Source organism: Harpia harpyja, chromosome 15 (genome assembly GCF_026419915.1).
Source record: "Harpia harpyja isolate bHarHar1 chromosome 15, bHarHar1 primary haplotype, whole genome shotgun sequence".
Classification (NCBI taxonomy): domain Eukaryota; kingdom Metazoa; phylum Chordata; class Aves; order Accipitriformes; family Accipitridae; genus Harpia; species Harpia harpyja.
The window spans coordinates 29,366,296-29,388,950 of NC_068954.1; the positions used below are offsets into that span (position 1 = coordinate 29,366,296).

The 22,655-nt window shown below is 68.5% G+C and overlaps 3 protein-coding genes across 5 annotated transcripts; all 3 read left to right on the plus strand.

The window, feature by feature from the left end:
• The first annotated feature begins 3,949 nt into the window (after positions 1-3,949).
• LOC128151938 (tubulin alpha-1B chain) lies at positions 3,950-14,150 on the plus strand. 2 transcript variants are annotated; one of them, XM_052809803.1, is made up of 4 exons: positions 3,950-4,062; positions 11,605-11,827; positions 11,911-12,059; positions 12,963-14,150. In XM_052809803.1, the coding sequence occupies exons 1-4, from the start codon at positions 4,060-4,062 to the stop codon at positions 13,941-13,943; spliced, it is 1,356 nt and encodes a 451-aa protein (XP_052665763.1). In that variant the 5' UTR covers positions 3,950-4,059; the 3' UTR covers positions 13,944-14,150. The 2 variants fall into 2 exon arrangements, with proteins under 2 accessions (XP_052665763.1, XP_052665762.1); XM_052809802.1 differs by lacking the exon at positions 3,950-4,062 and adding an exon at positions 10,229-10,361.
• LOC128151944 (tubulin alpha-1A chain-like) lies at positions 3,958-7,862 on the plus strand. The gene is made up of 4 exons (XM_052809810.1): positions 3,958-4,062; positions 5,582-5,805; positions 5,889-6,037; positions 6,701-7,862. Exons 2-4 carry the CDS (start codon positions 5,685-5,687, stop codon positions 7,679-7,681), a joined length of 1,251 nt encoding a protein of 416 aa, XP_052665770.1. The 5' UTR covers positions 3,958-4,062; positions 5,582-5,684; the 3' UTR covers positions 7,682-7,862.
• Positions 14,151-14,826: 676 nt separating the features above from the next.
• On the plus strand, positions 14,827-20,988 carry LMBR1L (limb development membrane protein 1 like). 2 transcript variants are annotated; one of them, XM_052810035.1, is made up of 17 exons: positions 14,827-15,008; positions 16,698-16,782; positions 17,092-17,128; positions 17,311-17,450; positions 17,542-17,645; positions 17,718-17,844; positions 17,964-18,032; positions 18,271-18,335; positions 18,467-18,542; positions 18,668-18,751; positions 18,993-19,069; positions 19,151-19,228; positions 19,325-19,398; positions 19,482-19,572; positions 19,882-19,948; positions 20,043-20,204; positions 20,288-20,988. In XM_052810035.1, the coding sequence occupies exons 1-17, from the start codon at positions 14,937-14,939 to the stop codon at positions 20,344-20,346; spliced, it is 1,467 nt and encodes a 488-aa protein (XP_052665995.1). In that variant the 5' UTR covers positions 14,827-14,936; the 3' UTR covers positions 20,347-20,988. The 2 variants fall into 2 exon arrangements, with proteins under 2 accessions (XP_052665995.1, XP_052665994.1); XM_052810034.1 differs by having other exon boundaries at positions 20,043-20,988.
• The last annotated feature ends 1,667 nt before the right edge of the window (positions 20,989-22,655 follow it).

Genomic DNA, 22,655 nt, shown 5'->3' on the forward strand with positions numbered 1-22,655 from the left:
CCCCGCACTCCCTGGGCATACCCAGTGTCCCCCCCACACTCCCTGGGCACCCCCAGCGTGTCCCCCCCCCACTCCCTGAGCACCCCCAGTGTGTCCCCCCCCACACTCCCTGGGCACCCCCAGTGTGTCCCCCCCCCACTCCCTGGGCACCCCCAGTGTGTCCCCCCCCCACTCCCTGGGCACATCCTTAGTGCTGGCACCCACCTGGGACCGGGGTGGCCAGTGTCCCCATGACACCCGCTCCTTGAGCCACCGATGTCACTGAAGCCCCCCAAAACCCTCACCGCCCCAGCTCCAGGTGCTGCTGGGGTCAGGAGGGTGCTTTGGGGGGGGGCCTGGCAGAACGAGGGTCCCCCGGTAGCGGGGGGGGGTCTCCTCTCGCACCCGCTGCCGCCGCCGCCCTGCTCCTTTCTTGCAGGCTTTGCCGCAATGCGGTGCTGCCCCGCCAGCGATGCTGCAGCCCCCCTCCCCACGGCCACCATGGCCGCAGCCCCCCGCGACCCCACGGCTGCCTCCCCTGCGCTCTGTCCTGGCCCCCCCCACCCGTGTCCGTTCCCCCCCCTCACACAGTCTGTCCCCCCCCCTCTCCAGGGCTGAGCCTCCCTTTTGTTGTAGTACCAGGAGGGAGTGGGGGCTGCGGGGTGGGGGGGCAGGGGCACCCAGGCTGCGGGGGATGCGTGGTGACCCCCCCCCCCGCTCCCTCCCATGGGGATGGGGTCACCCGCTGTCCCCAGCACTGGGGGTTGGGGGGGTCCCTCGCCCTTTGGAGGGGGGCTGCGGGGGTCGGGCGTGGGCAGGGGATGGGTGTCACCCAGCCTCTGCCGTACCCCTCCAGCCCCCCCAGTTGGGGGGAGACAGCAAAACCCATCCAGTGCCCCCCCCCCCCGCAACTGCACTGGGGCCTCATCCTGCACCCAGGCGAGGAGTAGCCCCCACCCCCGAGTTGCCCCCCACCCCCCGAGCTGCCCTGTCTCTCCATTTCAATGAACCCGTCACATCGATGGTGGCGGGGGACGGACAGACGGGACAGAGCGGGAGCTCGCCGCATTCTGCGGAAAACCAGGTTAAAAATAGCAGCAGCCGGTGCCCGGGATGTCACCGGGAGCCGTGGCAGCCCCCAACGGGGCTGGGACCCCCCACCATCCCCGGGGGACGGTTGCATCCCAGCCGTGGGATGCAAGGTCACCAGTGAGGGCCCCAGAAAGGGCCCAAACTGGGGGGACTGGAAACTTCGGCCATGATGCAGGCAGGGAGCCAGCGGCCGGAAAATCAGCCGATGCCGGACTGCGCCGCCGGAGGGGAGCGGAGAAGCCGGATCTCAGAGTCCCCCCCCCCGCACACCAAGATGCTCAATGTCGGGGGGTAGCCATGGGCATGGGTGACCGGGGGTGGGGGGTCCCAGTGGGGCTGATGGCCTGTCCTGCTCCGTGCTGCCCGGGCGGCAGACATGGCGGGTGCCGGGGGGGGGGGGAAACGGGGGGGGGGGGGAGCAACCGTCACCAGGAGCCGCCGTGTTGCTACCAACAGTCAACACAGAACCGGCAGCTGGGAAGGGCTGGGGGGGGGCTGGGATCTAGGCCAGCCCCCCCCCCCCAGCACACACTGAGGCTGGTGACCCCCATGGCAGAGGCTGGGCTTTGGGGGACCCCCCAGGCTTGTGTACCCCCCCCCCCAGTACAGAACAGCACAGCAGGGTCGGACACTGGGGGGGGGACACACACCCCAAGCACAGCAGGGCTGGGCAGTGGGGGGGACCCCAGCCCTGTCTCCCTGCACCCCCCCCTCCCTTCCCGGCCAGGCCCCGGGGATGGATTTTGGGGAAGGGGAATGTGATGGGGGGGGGGTCCCCAGTCCGTCTCGTAGCAACCGGTCTCCTAGTAACCCTGCCACCGTGGCCCGTTGCCTGGCAGCGGTCGGTGCTGGACGAGTGGTCTTCCATACTTAATGAGATGGGAAGGGGCTGGGGGGGACCCCCCCCAGCACCCAGACCCCCTCACCCTACACCCCGCATCGCCCCGGTGGGGCTGAGCCACCTGCCACCCCACGGGGCACCCGCTGCCCACGGCGCGGGGGGACGGGATGGGCAGGAACCCCCTGCCCCCAGCCTGGAGAGGGGTGCTTGAGGTGGGGGCTGCTGTGAGCCCCCCAAACCCTGGGGACACCCTGGGGACACCCTGGCAGGTCCCACACCGGTGCTGAGGGTTCGGGGGCCGTGGGGAGACAAAGGCAGGAGGTGTTTCTCATGCAGGGACGGACCCCTTGCAGGGTCAGGGCTGGGGGCTGAGCTGCTTTGGGGGGGGTCAGGGCCCCCCTAAACACCCATTTGCAATGGGGACCAGCAAGGCGAGAGCCAAATCTCCCAAGTTTGCCTTCGCTCGGTGCAACCAGGGCCGCCCGGGTCCCTTTGTTCTGAGTGGGCGATGCCCAAATCTCGGCCCCTCTTTGTCTTCAGCCCCGTGATCCTGAGGGTGGGGGGAGCGGAGCCCCGGCCCCCTCCCTGCTCCCACCCCACTTCAGCAGCACCCCAAAAGCACCGGGCTGGCAGAGCGTGGGGCTGACGACGGGGACGTGGGGCTGGCGGCGGGGACGTGGGGGGCTGGCTGTGGGGACGTGGGAACCTGGAGCTGCCCAGAAATCTGCATAATGTGGGAAATGTAGAGAAAAATGTGATTTCTCAGCAGGGGCTGGGGGCGGGGGGGGGGGCCATCCTGGCAGCTCCACCTGCGGCAGCTGGGGCCAGCCCTGCCCGGCGCGTGTGGCGTGGGGTGACCCCTCTGCAGGGACCGAGCCCCCCCCAGAGCCCCCCGCCTCAGGGGGATGACTCCCAGCCCCCCCACCCCCTAGCCACTCTGGGCTTTGCAGGGACAAACGGGGAGGGGGGAACCCCCCCAGGGCCATGGGGCCAGTGCCTCAGGGGGGGGCTATGCGAGGGCTGCAGCAGATGGAGGGGTGGCCAGGGGACGCGTGCCCCGGTTGTCCCAGCTGCGTTCCCAACCACCAGCTGCCGCAGAAGCAGCTGCCGCTTCGTTTCGGACCCCCCCCAGCCCCAAAAACCGCACCGGGAGCCACCTCAGGGCTTTGTTCCCCTGTGTCCCTCCACTGTCCCCAGCCTCCCAGGCCCTGGTTGTCCCCAGCTGCCTGGGGGAAGATGCTTTCTCCCCCCCCCAACCCGCCCCCCCCAGGTTGGGCCCCATGGGGCTGGTTTCTGCTGTCCGAGCAGACAAAGAGGCGCTGGAAGGGACGGGGACACCGGCCGGAAAGGGCCAGGCTGCGGCCAGGACAGGCACTGGGCCACGTTGGGGACGGGGGCCAAGACATGGTGGCTGGGAACCAGGGCACTGGGGCATGGCCAGGCACGGGGACAGCGTCCCTGAGGATGGGGACAGGGATGGGGACAGGGATGGGGTGGCTAAAGATGGAGACCAGAGCGTGACCGGGGATGGGGACGACGGCACGGTTGGGGACAGGGACCAGGGGTGTGGCCGAGGATGGGGACAGGGACAGAACTGGGAATCGGGGCAGTAGCCAGGCAGGAGGTGGGTGGCACAGCTGGGGATGGGGACAAGGACACGGCCGGGGTTGGGGACCAGGGCGTGGCCGGGGGGGGACACACCACAGAACTGGGAACCAGGAAGACTGGGAACACTGGCCACAACTGGAGATGAGGACCAGGGCGTGGCCGGCGACGGTGACTTGGCCAAGAACGGGCACCGGGACACGGCGGCGACCGAGGACAAGGACATAACCCTGGACCCAGACGGCGGCGGGGGCCGGTCCGTGACCGCCGCAGCCCCCGGCGGCGGCATCACCCCCCCCCCCAACCCCCCCCCCCCCGTTCCCCCTCCGCACCGCCCGGCCTTTGTCTGCGGCTCCGGGGGGGGCATTACCTCATCCCCCGCCCCCCGCCAATGGCGGCCGCCGCCGCCGCCCCCCGGTCCCGCCGCCCGCCCCGCCCCACCGGGTCTATAAAGCTCCGCGGCGAACCCGGTGCTCCGCCGCGCCTCTTACATCGACCGCCTCAGCGTCGGGCTGTGGACCGCCCCGGAGCCGACCGCCGCCATGGTGAGATGGGGGGGGGGGAAGGGGTCCCCCGTTCTCCCCCGTTCTCCCCGGTCCCCCCGTTCTCCCCCGTTCTCCCCGGACCCCCCGTTCTCCCCCCGGTCCCCATCCCCTCCGGTCCCGCCGTTCTCCCCGGTTCCCATCGTCCCCGGTCCCCACCCCCCCCCTCCGAGTCTCCATCCCCCCCCGGTCCCGCCGTTCTTCCCGGTCTCCACCCCCCCCCCCCCCCGCCCCGGTCCCGCCGTTGTCCCCGGTCTCGTTCCCCCCGGTCTCGTTCCCCGCCCCGGGGATGGGACATTCGGTCCCGGGGTTGAGCCCGCACCGGGTGTGGCTGCCGTTATACCGGGGTAGAAGGGGTCGTCCGGAAACTCAGCCCCGAGCGTGGCTTCCGTTAAACGGGGCTGGATGCGTCCCCGTGCTTTCCCCGGGGCTGAGTACCGAGCCCTCACCGGGCGTGGCTCCCGTTAAACCGGGCAGGATGGGGCCCCCGGGACGGACCCCCCCACACCGGGCATGATGCCCATTAAACCGAGCAGGATGGGTCCCTGGGACCCGAGTCCCGAGCCTGCAATGGGGTGTGGTTCCCGTTAAACCGGTCAGGATGAGTCCCCGGTACCGAGCCCGGAGCCTGTACTGGGCGTGCAGGCACCGGCTCGACGAGGCAGGATCGGGCCCCCCTTTTCCCGGTACCGAGCTGCGTCCCGCACTGGGTGTGGCTCCCGTTAAACCGGGCAGGACAGACACCCCCCCACCCCCCCCACCCCCCGGTGCTGAGCCCTCAGCCTGCTCTGGGCGTGGCCCCGGTTTAACGGGGCAGAATGGGTCCCCCGGTGTGGGATGGGGCCTGGATGCAGTGGGGGTGGGCAGGGCAGGATGGGGCCCCCCAGTGCTAAGCCCCCCCATCCTGCAGCAGAGGACAAGGCAGGGCAGGATTGGGCCCCCCGCCCCTCCCCCCAGTCCCGCACTGGGTGTGGCCCCGAGTCAATGGGGACCCGAGTGGGCAGGTTGAGTCCCTGGTGCTGAGCCCACACACACACACACAGGGTGTTGCTGGGTCTCAACAGGGTGGTAGGGCAGGATGGGACCCCCCCTGGGTCTCCCCAGCTTGCCCTGGGTGTGGTCCAGTCCCTTGGGGCAGGATGAGCCCCTGGTCCTGAGCTCCTCATTCCACAATGGGCAGGGTCCCAGCTCCCTCAGGGGGGGACCGGACACACAGGATGGGACCACTGGAGCTGAGCACATACCCCCCCACCCCTGCACTGTGTGCACCCCTGGAGCGGGGGCCCCCCCCCAGCCCTCAGTGCCTGCCAGGACCCAGAACAATAGGGTGCGTCCACGCAGGATTTGGCCCCTGGGATGAGCTGGCCCCATCCAGCCCTGGGGACTGGGGTGCCAGCCCATCCTGGGAGTCTGTCCCCGTGAGGTCCTGGGTTGGTGCTGCAGCTTGGGAAGGGGGGGGGGGGTCGGGGACACAAAGGGGGGGAACCCGGGGGTGACACGACCCCACGTCCTGCCTCCGCAGCGCGAGTGCATCTCCATCCACGTGGGCCAAGCGGGGCGTGCAGATCGGCAACGCCTGCTGGGAGCTGTACTGCCTGGAGCACGGCATCCAGCCCGATGGGCAGATGCCCAGCGACAAGACCATCGGCGGGGGGGACGACTCCTTCAACACCTTCTTCAGCGAGACGGGGGCCGGCAAGCACGTGCCGCGGGCCGTCTTCGTGGACCTGGAACCCACGGTGATCGGTGAGCGGGGGGCCGGGGAGCCGCGGGGCGGCCGGCGTCGGTGGGTGCCGGACGCTAACGGGGCGGGCGGGCTCTCCCCGCAGACGAGGTGCGCACCGGGACGTACCGGCAGCTTTTCCACCCCGAGCAGCTGATCACGGGCAAGGAGGATGCGGCCAACAACTACGCCCGTGGGCACTACACCATCGGGAAGGAGATCATCGACCTGGTCCTCGACCGCATCCGCAAGCTGGTGGGTACAATCCCTGGGTGATGCCGGTTGCAGGTGGCGAGCCAAGGACAAAGACTGGGTTCTCAGTCTCACCCTCCCCGCTGGCCTAGCTGGGTTGGGTTTAGATTTAATATATTAATTAATGTTAATCCTGTTCTGCAGTGGCTGCCATTGGCCGGCAGCGGGACGCAGCGCAGCTGGGGTGTTGGAGCTGCTCCACAGCGCCGCGGCCCCCCGGGCGCCGATGGTGCTGAGCTGTGCAATTCCCTCTTTGTTCCCACTTGGCTCTTGCTGCGGCCAAGTCCAGCTGCGGGATGGGTGTCCCGGTGACTGCGCAGGCGGTGGCAGCCCCAACCGGCCCCTCCCGGAGCCGTGCGGCCGTGCCGAGGCTGGTGCTTTGCCCCGGTCCCCGATGCCCAAACCTGTCCCCGTTTTGCTGCCGAGCCGGTGGCACCCAGCACCCCGGCCGCATTCCCACCCCAAGGGGCTTCCCTGGGGGATTCACCACTCCCGTGAGTCCGTGTCCAACAGATGGGGTCAGGGCCACCCTGTCACCCATCCCGATGGTTCCTGCTCTGCTGCTGGAAATCCCCCCCAAAAGTCCTCGTGAGGCCACAGAGAGGAAGGAGCAACTTCTGCTGCTGCCCAACTAAACATGGCCCCCCCCTTGTCTCTCCTCACCAGGCTGACCAGTGCACAGGGCTGCAGGGCTTCCTGGTCTTCCACAGCTTCGGGGGCGGCACCGGCTCCGGCTTCACCTCCCTGCTCATGGAACGCCTCTCCGTCGACTATGGCAAGAAGTCCAAGCTGGAGTTCTCCATCTACCCGGCCCCGCAGGTCTCCACGGCCGTGGTGGAGCCCTACAACTCCATCCTCACCACCCACACCACCCTGGAGCACTCCGACTGTGCCTTCATGGTGGACAACGAGGCCATCTACGACATCTGCCGCCGCAACCTGGACATCGAGAGGCCCACCTACACCAACCTCAATAGGTTGATAGGCCAAATCGTGTCCTCCATCACGGCCTCCCTCCGCTTCGATGGGGCGCTGAACGTCGACCTGACGGAGTTCCAGACCAACCTGGTGCCGTACCCCCGCATCCACTTCCCGCTGGCCACCTACGCCCCCGTCATCTCGGCCGAGAAGGCTTACCACGAGCAGCTCTCGGTGGCCGAGATCACCAATGCCTGCTTCGAGCCGGCCAACCAGATGGTGAAGTGCGACCCGCGGCACGGCAAGTACATGGCGTGCTGCCTGCTGTACCGCGGGGACGTGGTGCCCAAGGATGTCAACGCCGCCATCGCCACCATCAAGACCAAGCGCACCATCCAGTTCGTGGACTGGTGCCCCACTGGTTTCAAGGTGGGCATCAACTACCAGCCGCCCACGGTGGTGCCCGGGGGGGACCTGGCCAAGGTGCAGCGCGCGGTGTGCATGCTGAGCAACACCACGGCCATCGCCGAGGCCTGGGCCCGCCTGGACCACAAGTTTGACCTGATGTACGCCAAGCGGGCGTTCGTGCACTGGTACGTGGGGGAGGGCATGGAGGAGGGGGAGTTCTCGGAGGCCCGGGAGGACATGGCCGCCCTGGAGAAGGATTACGAGGAGGTGGGGGTGGATTCGGTGGAAGGGGAGGGAGAGGAGGAAGGGGAGGAATACTAAACTCTCACAAGGGTGCTGCTCTTACAGGGAACATAACCTAGTTGAAGACCCCCCCGTGGGTCTGTAGCAGTGTGTGCGCCGCGGTCTGTCCTGTTCAATGGTCTGTGCTTCAATGGAAAAGTCTGTTACGGACCCACCCGTCCTTTCTTGTGGGTCTGAATAAAAAGCATTCCCTGTCTTACCACCTGGCTCTGGTGTCTTTACTCGGTGCTGCGATGTCCCTCCCTGGGTTCGGATGCTGTCCCCCACCCCCCCGTGGCATGGCCCTGGGGTCCCTGCCTGCGCCCAGGGTCTCCGTCCTGGTCCCTGAGCTTGTGCTTGGGGTTGTGCTGAGCCCAGCACCCTCCAGCCCCCCCAGTCCTGTGCTCCTCAAACTGGTCCTCCCTCCCCATCCTGCTGCTGGGCTGCCCCTGGGTTGGCAGTGTGCCCCCCCCCCCCATTTGTGCCCCCTGCACTGTGTCATGGCACTGTAGCAGGGGCTGGGGGGGGGTGGTTGAGTTTTCTTGGGACCAGGAGACAAGTGAGCACATGGGGTCCCCTCCTGGGGGGGGCTGGGGATCTCTCAACAGCCCCCCTAGTTTGGCAGAAGTCGGGGGGGGTCTCTGCTGCCTGCTGTGCCTGGGAAGGGGAGGGGCTGCTTTGTCTTAGAGGTTGGCTGGGGGGGGGTCCTGCTGCCCACCATGGGTGGGAGTACTGGGGCTGCAGAGCCTCAATCTTCAGGGGGCTGAGAGTGCCCCCCCCCCCAAAATCCACCATGTGTCCTGCAGGGAAGAGGGGGGGTCCTGACTATGCTGGTCCTGGCAGCCCCAGCCACTGGGAGGGGGAAATAGGGCAGCAGCCCCCCCAGCTCTGCCTGGGTATGGGGGAGAGCCAGGCCCCCCCCCTCCCTGTCTACCCCCCCCCACTGCTGGCTCATGGCTCCAGTCAGGGATAAATAATGAAGGGGAAGTTGAACGCAGAGTGAAATTCAAGCGGATACTGCAGAAAGGGGCAGAGCGTGCCGTGGCGGGGGGGGGGATGACCCCCCCCCAGGACTCCCCCAACCCCCCCATACCAGAAACGCCAGCTCCTGGCAGGGTGGCGATGAGCAGAGCTGGGCTCAGCTCTTCCCCAGCCAGGGCTGGCCGCCACGTCGGCATCGCTCGGAGCCGAACTGACCCCCAAACACCAGCCGGGACCCCCAAAACCGAGACATCCCCCCCAAACCGAGAGCAGCTCGTAGGAGCCCGGTGCTGCCAGAAAGAGCCAGGGAAAGAAAACCGCTTCCCGGCGGGAGCGGAGGTGCCGGGGCGGCCATGCGGCAACCGGGCGACGCAAATGGCGGGGAGCCACGTCACCCACTGCAATGCAGCCGCGGCGCATGCTGCTGCCGCTGGTCCCGGTCTCGTTGCACCCAAGGGTGGCTGAGGCTGGGGGGGGGGGGCTGGCTCTGGGGTGGGGTGGTCCCGGTGGGATAGGGGGGGGACGGGATGGACGCCCCCCCTCCCCGGCAGCACATGGCGGCGTGTGCTGCCGAAGGGGCCGCTGGGTTGTCCGCAAAGCTCTGGGCAAAACAGGAAGGCGGATTATTGGAAAGAAATAGCTCTGGGGATTAGATGGGGGCTGGTGTTGGCCCCCCCACCTCGGCTACCCCCCCCCCCCCCCCGGCACCCTGCAGCCTCGCAGCCGGGCAGGGAGTTGCACCCTGGGGGGGGGCATGGCAGGACCCCAGCGCATCCCCCATTTTATCGGCATCGTGGTGGTCCCCATGGTGGGGGGCTGGAGGCCCCCCCGTTGGCTTGGGGGGGGGGGCAGGGATCAGTGTCCCGGTGCTGGGGACGTGGCTGAGACAAAGCCCACGGCAGCGAGTGGGGTCTGCCCCCCCCCTCCAGGCAGATCAAGCAGGGTCTGCCCCCCCCCCAGTGCAGATTGAGCCGGGGGGGGGCACGGTGCCCCCCATCGCGACAGGATTCAGGGCTGGGGGGGGAGGCACCTGCAGATGAGCTGAGGGGGGGTCCGTGAGGGGGTGCAGACGGGCTGGGGGGGGTGTTGGGGGGGGGGCTCCCCAGGCTGCAGATGGGCTGGGAGGGGAGATGAGCCGGGGCGGGGGGGGGGGGGCCAGGAGGTGCAGATGGGCCGGGGGGGGCGGGGGGCGCGGCCGGAGAAGCCGATTAAGGACCTCGGGACGCGGAGGGGGGGGCTCAGGGTGCGGCAGCACGTGCCACCGCCCCCCCCCCCCCCATGTCGCAGTTTTCCTCTGCAGCGGAGCCGCACCGGGCGGGGGGGGGGGGGGAGGCGGGCGGGGAGGGGCGGGAGCGGCCGTGCCCCCCCGCTCCGAGGCAAATGCAGTGAGGGGGGGGGATAAGGACCGCGGGGGGGGGTCAGGCCCCCCAGTGCCCCCCTTCACCGTGGGAGGGGGCCCTTTGGCAAGCCCCGGGCGGACGCTGCACCCCGCGGGGGGGGGGCCCCCAAAGCCCGGCAGCGGTGGGGGGGGGAAGGAGGCGGGGCGAGTCAGGCGTCGCTGCCAATCCGCGGTGGCGAACGGACGGATGGACGGGCACGATGTCCAATAGGGAGGCGGGGCGGGGGCACACGGCCCGCCCCCCGGGCTGGTATATAGGGGGGTGCCCGGGGGCGGCTGCAGCTTGGTACTTGCGTCGATTCCTTGCTTGTCGGGACGAGTAACCGCGCTGCAGCCATGGTAAGGGGGGGATTGCGAAATGGGGGGGGGATTGGGAAATGGGGGGGCCCTGGGAAACGGGGGCCGAGGGAGGAGGAAGGCTGGAGCTGGGGGTCGCGGGGGATGGGGGGGGAACCAGGGATTGGGGGGCATAAGGCAGAGCGGGGACTGGGGGGGGTAAGGGGGGAGGGATAGAGCAGAGAGTGGGGGGGGCAGAGAGGGAGCTGGGGGGGGCACAGCAGGAGCGGGGGGGTGGGTAGAGCAGGGGCTGGGGGGGAGCGGGGGGGCCAGAGTAGGGACTGGGGGGGGTAGAGCATGGGCCGGGGGTGCCGGTCTTGCCGGTGGGACCTCATCTGGGGGGTGCACAGCACCCCTGGGGGGGCAGCACGTGGTCCTGGGGTAGCCCCCGGCGTGGGCGGGGCTCTGTCCCGCTTTTGGCGCCCAGCCCCGACCGTTACCGTTCCCGCGCGCGGGAAGGCGCGGAGCGGGGGGTATAGCCCCGCCCCCCTTGCCCCTACGTCATCAGCTCCCCCCAAATCCAGCCCTGAACCCCCAACCTCACACCCCCCCCCCCCACCGTGGTGGGGGCAGAGGGACCCTGCTGCCCCCCCCCCCCTCCCCCGCGCTCCTGGCACCCACCCGAGTCCGACCCCATGGGGGGGGCTAATTGTGCTCCGTGGTCCCTGGGGGAGCCCCCACGGGCTGCCCCCCCCCCAACCCACCCATAAATCCCCCCCAGGGTGGGAGGAATGCGCGGGAGCAGGTGGTGCGGTGCAGGGTGCGGCTGGGAATGTGCTGGAACTGTGGGGGGGGGGACACACGACCCACCATCGGCCCTCCCCGGTGGTTTTGGGTGGGTGGGCTGGTGCAGTCGCCTCCCTGCTGCTGCGCTGTGTGCTTCCTCCTCCTCCTCTTCCTCCTCCTGCGGCGCAGCCTCGCCCTGCCAGCGCTGTGGGGCTGTAAAATGTCCTCCCCGTGCGCCATTTGGGAGCAGATGGAGAGCTGATGCGGGGTGACGTTACCCCCAGGGCTCTGCCAAATGGTGCCTCCAGGCTGTCCCCAAATATGTGTCCCTGTCCTGTGTGTCATCCCCGTCCGCCCCCCTCCCACGGCGTGAGCTCAGCTCCTGGGCATCCCCGGCACTGCTCGGCCGGAGGTTCGGGATGGCTCTGGCCGGCTGAGCCGGGGCACAACCAGTGTTAGGGTGCGGGCTACCCCTAGCTGAGCCTGAGCCCCCCCCCCCCCTTGCTTTGCACCCCCCCAGCGCGAGTGCATCTCCATCCACGTGGGCCAAGCGGGCGTGCAGATCGGCAACGCCTGCTGGGAGCTGTACTGCCTGGAGCACGGCATCCAGCCCGATGGGCAGATGCCCAGCGACAAGACCATCGGCGGGGGGGACGACTCCTTCAACACCTTCTTCAGCGAGACGGGGGCCGGCAAGCACGTGCCGCGGGCCGTCTTCGTGGACCTGGAACCCACGGTGATCGGTGAGCGGGGGGCCGGGGAGCCGCGGGGCGGCCGGCGTCGGTGGGTGCCGGACGCTAACGGGGCGGGCGGGCTCTCCCCGCAGACGAGGTGCGCACCGGGACGTACCGGCAGCTTTTCCACCCCGAGCAGCTGATCACGGGCAAGGAGGATGCGGCCAACAACTACGCCCGTGGGCACTACACCATCGGGAAGGAGATCATCGACCTGGTCCTCGACCGCATCCGCAAGCTGGTGGGTACAATCCCTGGGTGATGCCGGTGCAGAAAGGGGAACCCTCCAGTGGGACCTGGGCCGCAACGAGGAGCCAGGCTGTGCCTCCAGATTCTGGGTGCATTTTATGGTTCTTGGCACCCTGCACCAAGTTGGGGCTCCCTGTGGGGTCTGGATCCTGTGAGTGGAGATCAGGATCAGCCCCTTCCCCTCCCCATGGGCTGAATCCCCTTCCTCAGGACCCTGCAAACCCAGCGCAGCTGCAAGCCCAGGACCTGCACCCCAAGGGTGGAGTGTGCATGGGGGCGAGATGGGGCTTGGGAGAGGCTGGCTCAATTCTGCCCTTGGGAAAACCTTATTTCATCCCTTTTTTTAGGGTCATGTGAGGTTTCTCCTTGATCTGGACTCTGATCCTTATTGACCAACTACTTACAAGCAGCTGTGCTGAGTGTTTAACTCGTACTGGGGCAGCTCATGCCCTGGGAGGGGAATGCCGGTGGCTGGCAAACCTCGATGGCTGCCAGCCCCCTGCCCAGGCAGTGCCCCCAGGGTGGTGGCTCTGGTTGCCCTAACATGCTCCTGTAAAGCACCGTGGGTTTCCTCTTCCCCAAAGCAGACTGCCTGGGTGGTGATGGGTGCAGGCGCTGGAAGGGCCGGCTTCTGTAGCAGGAGGGAGCCGAGTGTCTCCCAATCCCTGCGGGAAGGGGCCCCTTTCCCAAAGACCGGTTGTGCCGACGCACAGGGTGCTCTGGCTGGAAATGGAGCTGGGGCACTTGGGCACCTGCCACTGCCAGTGTCCCTGAGACAAGAGTCCCCGAAGGCCTGAGATCCTGGGGTGAATATTTGCCTTCCTGGGCAACTCAGTAGCAGCTTAAATGCAGAATTACTGACAGATCCGTCTTGTGTTCTCTCCCTTTCTTCCAGGCTGACCAGTGCACAGGGCTGCAGGGCTTCCTGGTCTTCCACAGCTTTGGGGGCGGCACCGGCTCCGGCTTCACCTCCCTGCTCATGGAACGCCTCTCCGTCGACTATGGCAAGAAGTCCAAGCTGGAGTTCTCCATCTACCCGGCCCCTCAGGTCTCCACGGCCGTGGTGGAGCCCTACAACTCCATCCTCACCACCCACACCACCCTGGAGCACTCCGACTGTGCCTTCATGGTGGACAACGAGGCCATCTACGACATCTGCCGCCGCAACCTGGACATCGAGAGGCCCACCTACACCAACCTCAACCGCCTTATCAGCCAGATCGTGTCCTCCATCACGGCCTCTCTCCGCTTCGATGGGGCGCTGAACGTCGACCTGACGGAGTTCCAGACCAACCTGGTGCCGTACCCCCGCATCCACTTCCCGCTGGCCACCTACGCCCCCGTCATCTCGGCCGAGAAGGCTTACCACGAGCAGCTCTCGGTGGCCGAGATCACCAATGCCTGCTTCGAGCCGGCCAACCAGATGGTGAAGTGCGACCCGCGGCACGGCAAGTACATGGCATGCTGCCTGCTGTACCGCGGGGACGTGGTGCCCAAGGATGTCAACGCCGCCATCGCCACCATCAAGACCAAGCGTAGCATCCAGTTCGTGGACTGGTGCCCCACTGGTTTCAAGGTGGGCATCAACTACCAGCCGCCCACGGTGGTGCCCGGGGGGGACCTGGCCAAGGTGCAGCGCGCGGTGTGCATGCTGAGCAACACCACGGCCATCGCCGAGGCCTGGGCCCGCCTGGACCACAAGTTTGACCTGATGTACGCCAAGCGGGCGTTCGTGCACTGGTACGTGGGGGAGGGCATGGAGGAGGGGGAGTTCTCGGAGGCCCGGGAGGACATGGCCGCCCTGGAGAAGGATTACGAGGAGGTGGGGGTGGATTCGGTGGAAGGGGAGGGAGAGGAGGAAGGGGAGGAATACTAAACGCTGGGTTCCTTCTGTTGCTGTAGCATGTCCACAAAATGTCCGCTTCAAACACTTCAGCTTTCTTGTGCACTGGGTCGGGTTCAGCCCCGTGGCCCCGGCTGGAGGGACGTGCTGCTCTGGCTGGGCTCATGCTCTCTCTGATGTGATCATGTTGGTTTTCCATGTGTCTGTATCATGTCTGTGAATAAAAGGCTTTAAGAGAAACTGCCGCCTTGTCGGATACAAACCCTCTGTGTCAGCGCCCTGCAGCTTGCCGGGGGCCGGCTGGCCCCATCCCATGGGAACAGAGTGTCCCTATTGTCTGTGCCCAGTGAGATGGCGGGGATGGCAGCGCTCCCGCCTGGAGCTGGCTCTGGCCAGCCCTTCCTCTCTTCCCTGGGGGGGTGAAGTCATCCCTCCCCCCCACCCTTCCCTGGGTGCTACAGGGTGGGGGGCCTGCCAGGGGACCCTGGGTGCTGCTGCCTGGTGAGCTACAGCCCCACTGGGGGGGGAATCTGCCTTGCCAGAGCTGAGGCAGCCTGGCCCTGGCCCTGCCCCCCTCCTAGGCCCTACCGGGGATTAACCCCCCCGGGGGATTAGCCCGGGGATTAGTCCTGTCCCTGCGCCTAATCCCGGTTTACCGCCCTCGCCCGGGGGGGTGCTACGCAGGGGCTGCAGCCCCCCCCACCGTGGGAGCGGCGGGCGGGAGTACGGCGGTTCCTTCAGCCTATCGGAACGCTCTGCGTCGCTCTCGACCAATGAGCAACGCCTCATTCACTTCCCAGGACCAATGGGAGGAGAGAAGGCGGGGCGTGGCGGGGGCCCTTTCAGGCCGTGGCGGGCGCGGATACATTGTAGCGGGTATCGGACGCGAGGGGCGGGGCCGAGCGGGGAGGGGCGGGGCCACCTACCCCGGGCTGGGCTCGGCGCGGCTCGGTGCTTCTCCCGGTAACACCGGTCCGGCAATACCGGCCCGCCGCTCGGACCCGGTCCGGCCATGCTGGCCGTAACATGGCCCCTGTGGAGCAGGACGCATTGGCCGTACGGGAGCAGCTTTTCCACGATAGGGTCCGCGAGTGCATCGTGAGTACCGGAGGCCCGCGGCCGCGGTGAGGGGCGTCGGGCGGGGTTGGAGCGGGGAAAGGGTCCGGTGTGACCGTGGGGGTGCTGTGGGTTGGGGCTGGAAGCCCACAGCCCCCCCCCCCGGGAGGACCGGGACCTCCGGCGGCGGCTCGGGGGCCCGGCTGCCGTTGTGCCCCACACCCGGCCCTTATCGGTGCCAGAGCCCCGGCGGGCTGCCGTGCGCCCCGTAGATAGCGGGGTCCCGGGGCTGGGCCGAGCCCCTGGCACGACCCCTCTGCCAGGTCCGGCCCTGCTGCTGCCAAGCCCCTGTGCCACCCCGGCCACCCCCCGCGGGACCTGGGGTCCCGCCGTACCGGAGCCCCGGGGCTGGGTCCCGCCTGCCCCGACCGGGAGCCCCTGGGTGAGCGGGAGGGCTGGGGGTGCCGGGTGCTGGGGTGCGGCGATGTCAGAGCCGGATCAGACCCGTGCCAGGCTTCTGGCTCTGTCCCTGCCCCCAGGCCAGCAGGTCTCCCCAGGGTGCTCGGTGTCAGGGCGAAGGGACCCTGCAGACCCCCCCTCACCCCTCTGAACCGTGAGCTGGGTCTGTTCGCCTGGTCCCACTCTGCCGGCCAGGGCACCCACTGCTGCGGGCTCAGGGATGGGGACGACGCAGGCGTTATGGTCCTGGCATCTCCCAAGGGTCATCCGGGATGCTGCATGCGGGGTGGCCAGGTGGGCTGTGACTGGCAGTGCCGGGACCACCTTGCCAGAGCCCAGTTCGGTGTCTACGGGGAGGAACTGGTGGTCAGAGCCCAGCATCTATGTCCTGGAGCTCCCCAGACATCCCCCCCAAGCTGTCTTGGGGAGCCACGTCTCGCCCAGGAGCTCCTAGCTCAGGGGAGGTGTTGGGGGTCCCCCGGCCAGGCAGAGCTCTGGGTTGCGGGGTACAGCCTGGGGCAGGAGGCGACCCACAGCCTGAGACCCTTCCCTGGGCAGGCAGGAGCAGGAACGGGAGGACCTGCTGGCCACTGCCCCTCCGGGGGTCCGGACCTGGCTTGGCTCCCGGGGCTCCCTGCTACCCCACTTAAATCCTGGGGACCCCCAGGCAGCCGAGCCCCCCGGGCCAAGCAGGAGGGAGGTGCCACGGCTGTTCCATTCCTCCTGTGCCAAGGTGGCAGGTTTGGGTGACCTTTCCCCATCCTGCCGCGTACCCGGCGGGATGAAAGGTCACCGTGTTCCTCGAACGTCGCCTGCTCCGGCTGGACCTCTGTGTGCCGGCGGGGGCGGGAGGGACACCATGGCCGGCCTTGGCGCCTGGCTCAAGGCTGTTCCTGCGGCTCTGCCGGGTGCCGGTGCCAGCAGGGCGAGAGCTGCGGGTCAGGGAGTGCAGGGGTGTCCCACGGGGTCAAACCTCCAGCTCTGCCAGCACAGGCCGACCCAGAGCTGCCGGGTGGGCTCTCCCCGTGGTCTCAGACCCCCTGGGTTCCTCTGGCCCGGGTGCTGTGGCAGGTTGTGGGCACCCGTGGGTGAGCCCTGGGTGCAGCCCCCGTGCACAGGGAGGGCCAAGTACGTGTGTGGGGTGTAACCAGGGCCAGGAGTGGAAAAATAAATAGGGTGAGGCTGATGGGCCCCGGGGCCAGCGGCATCACCCAGGGTGGGAGCGGCTGCCCTCCGGGCCTGCCTGCGCTGCCCGTGCACTTCTGCCTGCAGATCTGCGCCCTGCTCTTCGTCAGCCTCTACATCCTCTGCCACTTCATCATAACCCACTTCAAGAAGCACACAGACTTCACGGCAGGTAGGAGGGCGGGAGCTGCCGGAGCCAGGCAGCTGTTGGCAGCCACATTCAGCCTCCCCGGAGCTTGTTCCTCCATCGTTTTCGGCCTCCCCCAGGAGCCCCGGTCCCACCACGACCTGGGTTGCTGTGGCATCGGTCGCTGCGGGGCACCTCCTCAGCTGCCACTGGAAAGGAGCAGAGCCCAAACCCCCTGGGAATGTTGAGGGCAGGGGCAGGTTTGGGAGTGGACAGGGGAGCAGGCAGGGAGCAATGCTCCAGGCAGCCCTGCCTCCCCCAGGACCGTTAGTTTGGGTTTTTTCCCCCCCGCAGTGCATGATGATGAGGATGCTGCTGTCAACAGGATTGCGTAAGTTCCTGCCCATCCTGCTCCCTGCCTGCGGGATGCTCTGCTGCTTCCTCTCCCTGCCCCGCCGGGACGCTGGGTCCCCCCAGCCCGTCGGGGTCGGTGGCCCTGGGGGCTGTGACTGGGTTGTGACACCCGTGGGGGCCCAGACCCAGCGCCGGAGCTGATGCTCAGCTCTCCCGCAGGCTGGGACTGTGCACCTTCACCCTGGCTGTGGCGCTGGGCGCCGTCCTCCTGCTGCCCTTCTCCATCATCAGCAACGAGGTGCTGCTCTCCTTCCCCCAGAACTACTACATCCAGTGGCTGAACGGGTCCCTTGTCCACGGTGGGTGTGGGGGGTGGCCTCAAGGTGCCCTGAGGGCTGTGGGTCAGGGTTGCCCCCCGGGAGCTCACCCCGCACCGTCCCCCCCCTCCAGGCCTCTGGAACTTGGTCTTCCTCTTCTCCAATCTGTCCCTCGTCTTCCTCATGCCCTTTGCCTACTTCTTCACCGAGTCGGAGGGCTTTGCAGGATCCAAGAAGGTAGGTGACCCTGTGGGTGTCCCCTCCCCGGTCCCCCCCATCGCTGGCTCCTCTCTAACTCTGCTCCCGCAGGGCATCATGGCCAGGGTGTACGAGACGTCGGTGGTGCTGCTGCTGCTGACGCTGCTGGTGCTGGGCATGGTCTGGGTGGCCTCCGCCATCGTCGGCAACAACGCGGCCAGCCGCCAGTCGCTCTATGGTGGGTGCTGTCGGGTTGCACTGGAGCTCTCCTGGCTCCAGCCGGGCAGGATCAGACCCTGGTGCTGAAGGGGAGAAGGGATGCCCGGCGCCGCTGGTCTGACCCTGCTGTCTCTGCAGACCTCTGGGAATACTACCTGCCCTACCTCTACTCCTGCATCTCGCTCTTCGGCGTGCTGCTTCTGCTGTGTGAGTTGTGGGACATTCCCCAGAGGTGCCCCAGCCCTGGTGGCCCATCCTGTGCCGGGTGCGGGACCCCCGGGGTGCCCGTCTGGGAGCAGGGACTGCTCCCTGCAAATGGTGCTGGGGTCTGGAGGGGTTGCAGTGCAGGGCTGAGCACCCATCCCCCTAACCAGGACCCTTGTGGGGGTGTGGGGAGGGCTAGGATACTGGGGCACCCCCTGCTCAGCCTTTCCTCCCACTGCAGTGTGCACCCCCTTCGGCCTCTCCACCATGTTCACCGTCACAGGGAAGCTGCTGGTGAAACCTCGGGTAAGGTGTCGTCCCCCCCCGGGTCCCACTGCCCCAGCCTGGGAGCTTGCGGTCCCCGGGGCTGCCTGGTCTGCCGTCCCGGGCACGGGGTGGCATTCACGGCTGCTCACGGGCTCCTCGCCCATCCCCAGCTCCTAGAAGACCTGGATGAGCAGTTGAGCTGCACGAGGCTCGAGGAAGCCGCCGTGTCCCGCAGGATCTCCTCCGGTGGGTGCCCGGCACGGCTGCTGGCCAGGAGTGGGGGGGGGTTCAGGGCAGACTGGGGTCCCCTCTGCCCTACCACATGGGAGCCCTCAACCCCCACGAGCCCCTCGGTGTCTTTTCCCTGGCAGGCAAAGCTTCCTGCTGGCTGAACTTGAACGTGGAGCTGCTGCGGGAGCAGTTCTTCGCCATCCGGAGCAAGAGGCGGAAGCTGGGTAAGGAGCCTGCGGGGGGGTCGGGGGGCAGGGCAAGCCCAGGACGCCTGGGTTCTCTCCAGCTTGGCACTGGGAACACTGGTTCCCTGGGAGCCTGTGCCCCATGGAGGGAGGGTGGGTGTGAAATGGGGTGGGGGCTGTAACGCCCTGTCCTGGCACCTCGGGGCCTCCCTCCATCTCCTGCCCTGGGGTGGGGGCTTGTGCTCCCCTCTCACCCGGGCATGTTGTGTCCCCCCCGCAGAGCTGCGGCACCGAGCGTCGCCCTGGCAGAGGAACCTGGGCTACCCCCTGGCCATGCTGGGTCTCCTGGCGCTGACGGTGAGTGTCCCTCCCGAGGGAGCTGGGGCTCGTCCCTGTCCCCCTCCCCAACTGCCCTCACTCCCTCCCTGCTCCTCCCAGGGCATCTCCGTGCTCATCGTCTGCTTCCACGTCCTGGAGCTGCTGCTGGACGATGCCGCGATGCCACGGGGCATCCAGGTACCTGGGTGGGGGGAACAGGGGACAGCGAGGAGCTGTGTCCCATGCTGGCCTGGGGACCGTTCCCCCACAACGTGCCCCCTCCTCTCCCGGCAGGACGCGTCCCTGGGCCAGGTCTCCTTCTCCATCTTCGGTTCCTTCGGAGCTGCCCTGCAGGTCGTCCTCATCTTGTATCCTTCAGGCGGGCACTCGTGTCCCCAGCGCTGTCCCCAGGGCCATCCCACCCCGTTCTCCTCCTTAACGCCCCTCGCAGCTACCTGATGGTCTCCTCTGTTGTGGGCTTCTACAGCTCCCCCCTCTTCACCCGCCTGCTCCCCGAGTGGCAGGACACCCCCCTCACCAAGGTGAGAGTGCTGGGCTGGGACTGGGGGGTTCCTGGCCCCCCCTCGGGGGTGCAGGACCCCCGATCCCCACAGTGCATGGTTGTGCATGTCCCTGTGCACTGTGCGGTGTCCCCACGCGAGGGCAACGTGTGTCGTGTCCCCCCCCACCTCCCCCTGCCTCTGGTGCAGCCCTGGGTGCAGGCAGGGTCCCGGTGGGTGTCTGGCACTGGGGAGCCCCTTCCCCAGCTTGGGGGGGGGGGGTCTCAGGCCCTGTGGCAGCACTGCCACCCCCCCCCCCCCCTTGACAAACGCTCCTTCCTCCCCCCCCAGATCATCGGGAACTGCGTCTCCTTGCTGGTGCTCAGTTCAGCCCTGCCCGTTTTCTCCAGGACACTGGGTGAGCCCCTGGGGGAGGCCAGGGTGACCCCAGAACTGGGGTGTCCCCAGGACCGAGGTGCCCTGACCAGTCATGTCCCGTCCCCCCCCCCCAGGGATCACCCGTTTCGACCTCCTGGGGGACTTTGGCCGTTTCAACTGGCTGGGGAACTTCTACATCGTCTTCCTCTACAACATGGGGTTCGCGGGGCTCACCACCCTGTGCCTGGTGAAGAGGGTCTCCTGGGCCGTCCAGGCTGAGCTCATCTGCGCCTTTGGTGAGGACAGGGACACGGGGACGGGCGCTGGGGTGTCCCATGTCCGTCCCCCCCCCCAGCTTTCACGCTCTCCCTCTGCCCAGGTCTGCACAAGCTGCCGCTGCCCGTGACGCGCTCCCGGCCCCTCGGCAAGCCCTGCTAGGGCTGGGGGACGGGGATGTGTGTGTGTCCCCCCCGACTGTGGTGCCCCCCAGGATGGCCGCCAGCCACAGAGCCAGCCCTGATGGTGGCTGGTGCTTCAGGGATGTCGGAGCCCCCCAGGGAGAGCCAAGACCTGGGGGGGCGGTCTGCCCCCCCTGCCTCTATCTCAGCCTGTTGTGCTACTGAGCCTTGTCCTTGAGCCACGTCCCCGTTACAGCCCCCCCAGGGGCGCAGGGTCCCCGGGGGGCTGCGCTGGCTGCAGCCCCCCCTGCCCCGTTTACATACCTCATGCAAGAGCAGCTGGGCCCCCCCACCCTGCCCCGGTGCTGCCCCAGCTGCTCCCTGGGGTGCAGTTGGGTTTTAAATGTCACCCCACCACCCCAAGGACTGTCACAACACTACAGCGGGGGCCCCGTGCCCCCCTGCCCAGTCACTCCAAACCTCGTCCCCATGTCATCCTGGGGCTGCTGGGGGGCACTGGTTGTCCCCTGCCCCAAGGCCTTTGGGGTCCCCAAGGGAGGAGCAGGGCTGGAAGGTCCTGGGGCACTGGGGACAAGCTGCCCCCCCCCCCCCCCAAACCCCCCCGGCAGGTTGGTGTGATGAGTCTGTCGGGTCTCTGTTACCACGGAACTTGTTTGGAGCAATAAACAGTCTCTTTTTTTATATAAAAATATCTGAACCGGGGAAGTTTTATTCCCCCTGAGGGCAGGACTGCCTCCCTGCCCATGGGGGTCTCAGTCCTGCCCTCCCCTCCCTTCCCTTTCCCTGGGGGCCATAATTAACCCTCTTCCTGGCCGGGGCTAACGAGCTTCTTCCAGGAAGGGCCGAAGGTGAGGGCAGCTCCCTGTCCTGGGCTGAGGAACCCCGGGGGTGTCGCGGTGGCACCCGGCTGTTTTGGGGTGCGGGCGGGGGGGTGGGGGGGGGCTAAACTGCCCCCCAGTGAGGGGCATGGAGGGGTGGGGGGGTTCCTGTCCCTGTGCTCCTGGGGAGGGGGGGGGATCGTGTGGCCGGAGCGGAAACTGCCCCGGGAACCGGCCCCCCACCCATCCTGCCCCGGCTGGGGCTGAGCCAGGCTGCCCCCCCCCCACTCCATGGTAGGGGTGGGGGGCCCGAACCCCCCCCCGAACCCCCCCCCGGCCGGGGCCGAGCAGGAAGCGCAGGAAGCCTGGTTTATATTGCAGGAAATGAGGCCAGCGGTGCCCGCGATTTCCCCGCGACCTGCTCCCCTCCCAGTCACCCCGGGCTGGCACCGGGGCTGCGGGGGGGGGCCCGGTCCCCCACCCCACCCCGATCCGGTCCCAACTCTCCACGCCCCCCCCCGCTGCTGCCTCCTGCCCTCACCGGGACCCTCGGCACCCTTGGGTGCTTCGCAGGGAGCTCTGGAGGTGCTGGGGCGGGCAGGGGGGGGCACGGTCCCAGCTCTGGGGGGAGTCCCGTCCCGGGGGTCCCCTGTTCATGGAGGTGCCCCTGTCCCCGGGGGAGCCCGGTCCCAGCCCCGGGGGTGCCTCGATCCCTGGTGGAGCCCCCTCCCGGGGGTGCCCCGGTCCCGGGGCCGCGGGGGGGGGGGGGGCCGCCCGGGGCAGGGCAGTGCGGCGGGGCCCCGGCGGGGGCGGCCCCGGGGGATGTGGCCGCCGCTGCCGCCGCTCCCGGGGGCCGGGTCCGAGGCGGAGCCCGGTGGGGCTGCCCAGCGGCGGAGCCGAGCGGCCGCAGGTGGGGGGAGCCCGGCCGGGACGGCCGCGGGCAGCGCACGGTGCCGACCGGCACCCAGGGGAACCGGTACCGGGGGCCGGGCCAGGAACGGGTACCGGTACCGGGCGTCAGACCGAAGAGGGGGGGACCGGGGTAGTGCCAGGAAGCGGGTCCCGGCAGCGGGGCTGTGCCAGGGAACGGAGCAGGTGCCGGTATCTGCGGTGCAGCCTTAGGATAACGGGTGTCCCCGGTGCCAGGGGCAGCGGTAGGAGAAGAGGGGCCGGGAACGGGACCGGCGCCAGGAGAGGGGGGTCCCCGGTCCCGAGAGGCGGTGACAGGAGACGGGAGAGGTCCCGGGACCAGAAGAGCAGCGTTAGGAGCGGGATAAGGGGGCTCCCGGTACCGGAGTGCGGTGCGGGAAGCAGGGAGAGGAGCCGGTACCGGAGCGCAGGGTTCAGACGGGAAGCGGGGGACGGGATCGGGGCGCGGGGACAGGTCCCGGGACAGCGCCAGGAGCGGGGTACCGGGTCCCCGTTCCGGGGCAGCGCCAGGAGCCCACTGCCCGGTGCCAGTCCCGGGGCAGTGCCCGGTGCGGGGTGCCCGGTGTCCGGTGCCCGGCGC

What these genes read in the sequence shown, in the direction of transcription:
- LOC128151938 (XM_052809803.1), top strand. An exon ending in CCTGGAACCCACGGTGATCG is followed by an intron (nt 11,828 to 11,910) that starts GTGAGCGGGGGG and finishes CTCTCCCCGCAG; the next exon opens with ACGAGGTGCGCACCGGGACG. An exon ending in TCGACCGCATCCGCAAGCTG is followed by an intron (nt 12,060 to 12,962) that starts GTGGGTACAATC and finishes CCTTTCTTCCAG; the next exon opens with GCTGACCAGTGCACAGGGCT.
- LOC128151944 (XM_052809810.1), top strand. Translation starts at nt 5,685, where the DNA reads ATGCCCAGCGACAAGACCATCGGCGGGGGGGACGACTCCTTCAACACC. An exon ending in CCTGGAACCCACGGTGATCG is followed by an intron (nt 5,806 to 5,888) that starts GTGAGCGGGGGG and finishes CTCTCCCCGCAG; the next exon opens with ACGAGGTGCGCACCGGGACG. An exon ending in TCGACCGCATCCGCAAGCTG is followed by an intron (nt 6,038 to 6,700) that starts GTGGGTACAATC and finishes TCTCCTCACCAG; the next exon opens with GCTGACCAGTGCACAGGGCT.
- LMBR1L (XM_052810034.1), top strand. Translation starts at nt 14,937, where the DNA reads ATGGCCCCTGTGGAGCAGGACGCATTGGCCGTACGGGAGCAGCTTTTC. An exon ending in GTCCCGCAGGATCTCCTCCG is followed by an intron (nt 18,543 to 18,667) that starts GTGGGTGCCCGG and finishes TTTCCCTGGCAG; the next exon opens with GCAAAGCTTCCTGCTGGCTG. An exon ending in CTGCAGGTCGTCCTCATCTT is followed by an intron (nt 19,399 to 19,481) that starts GTATCCTTCAGG and finishes CGCCCCTCGCAG; the next exon opens with CTACCTGATGGTCTCCTCTG.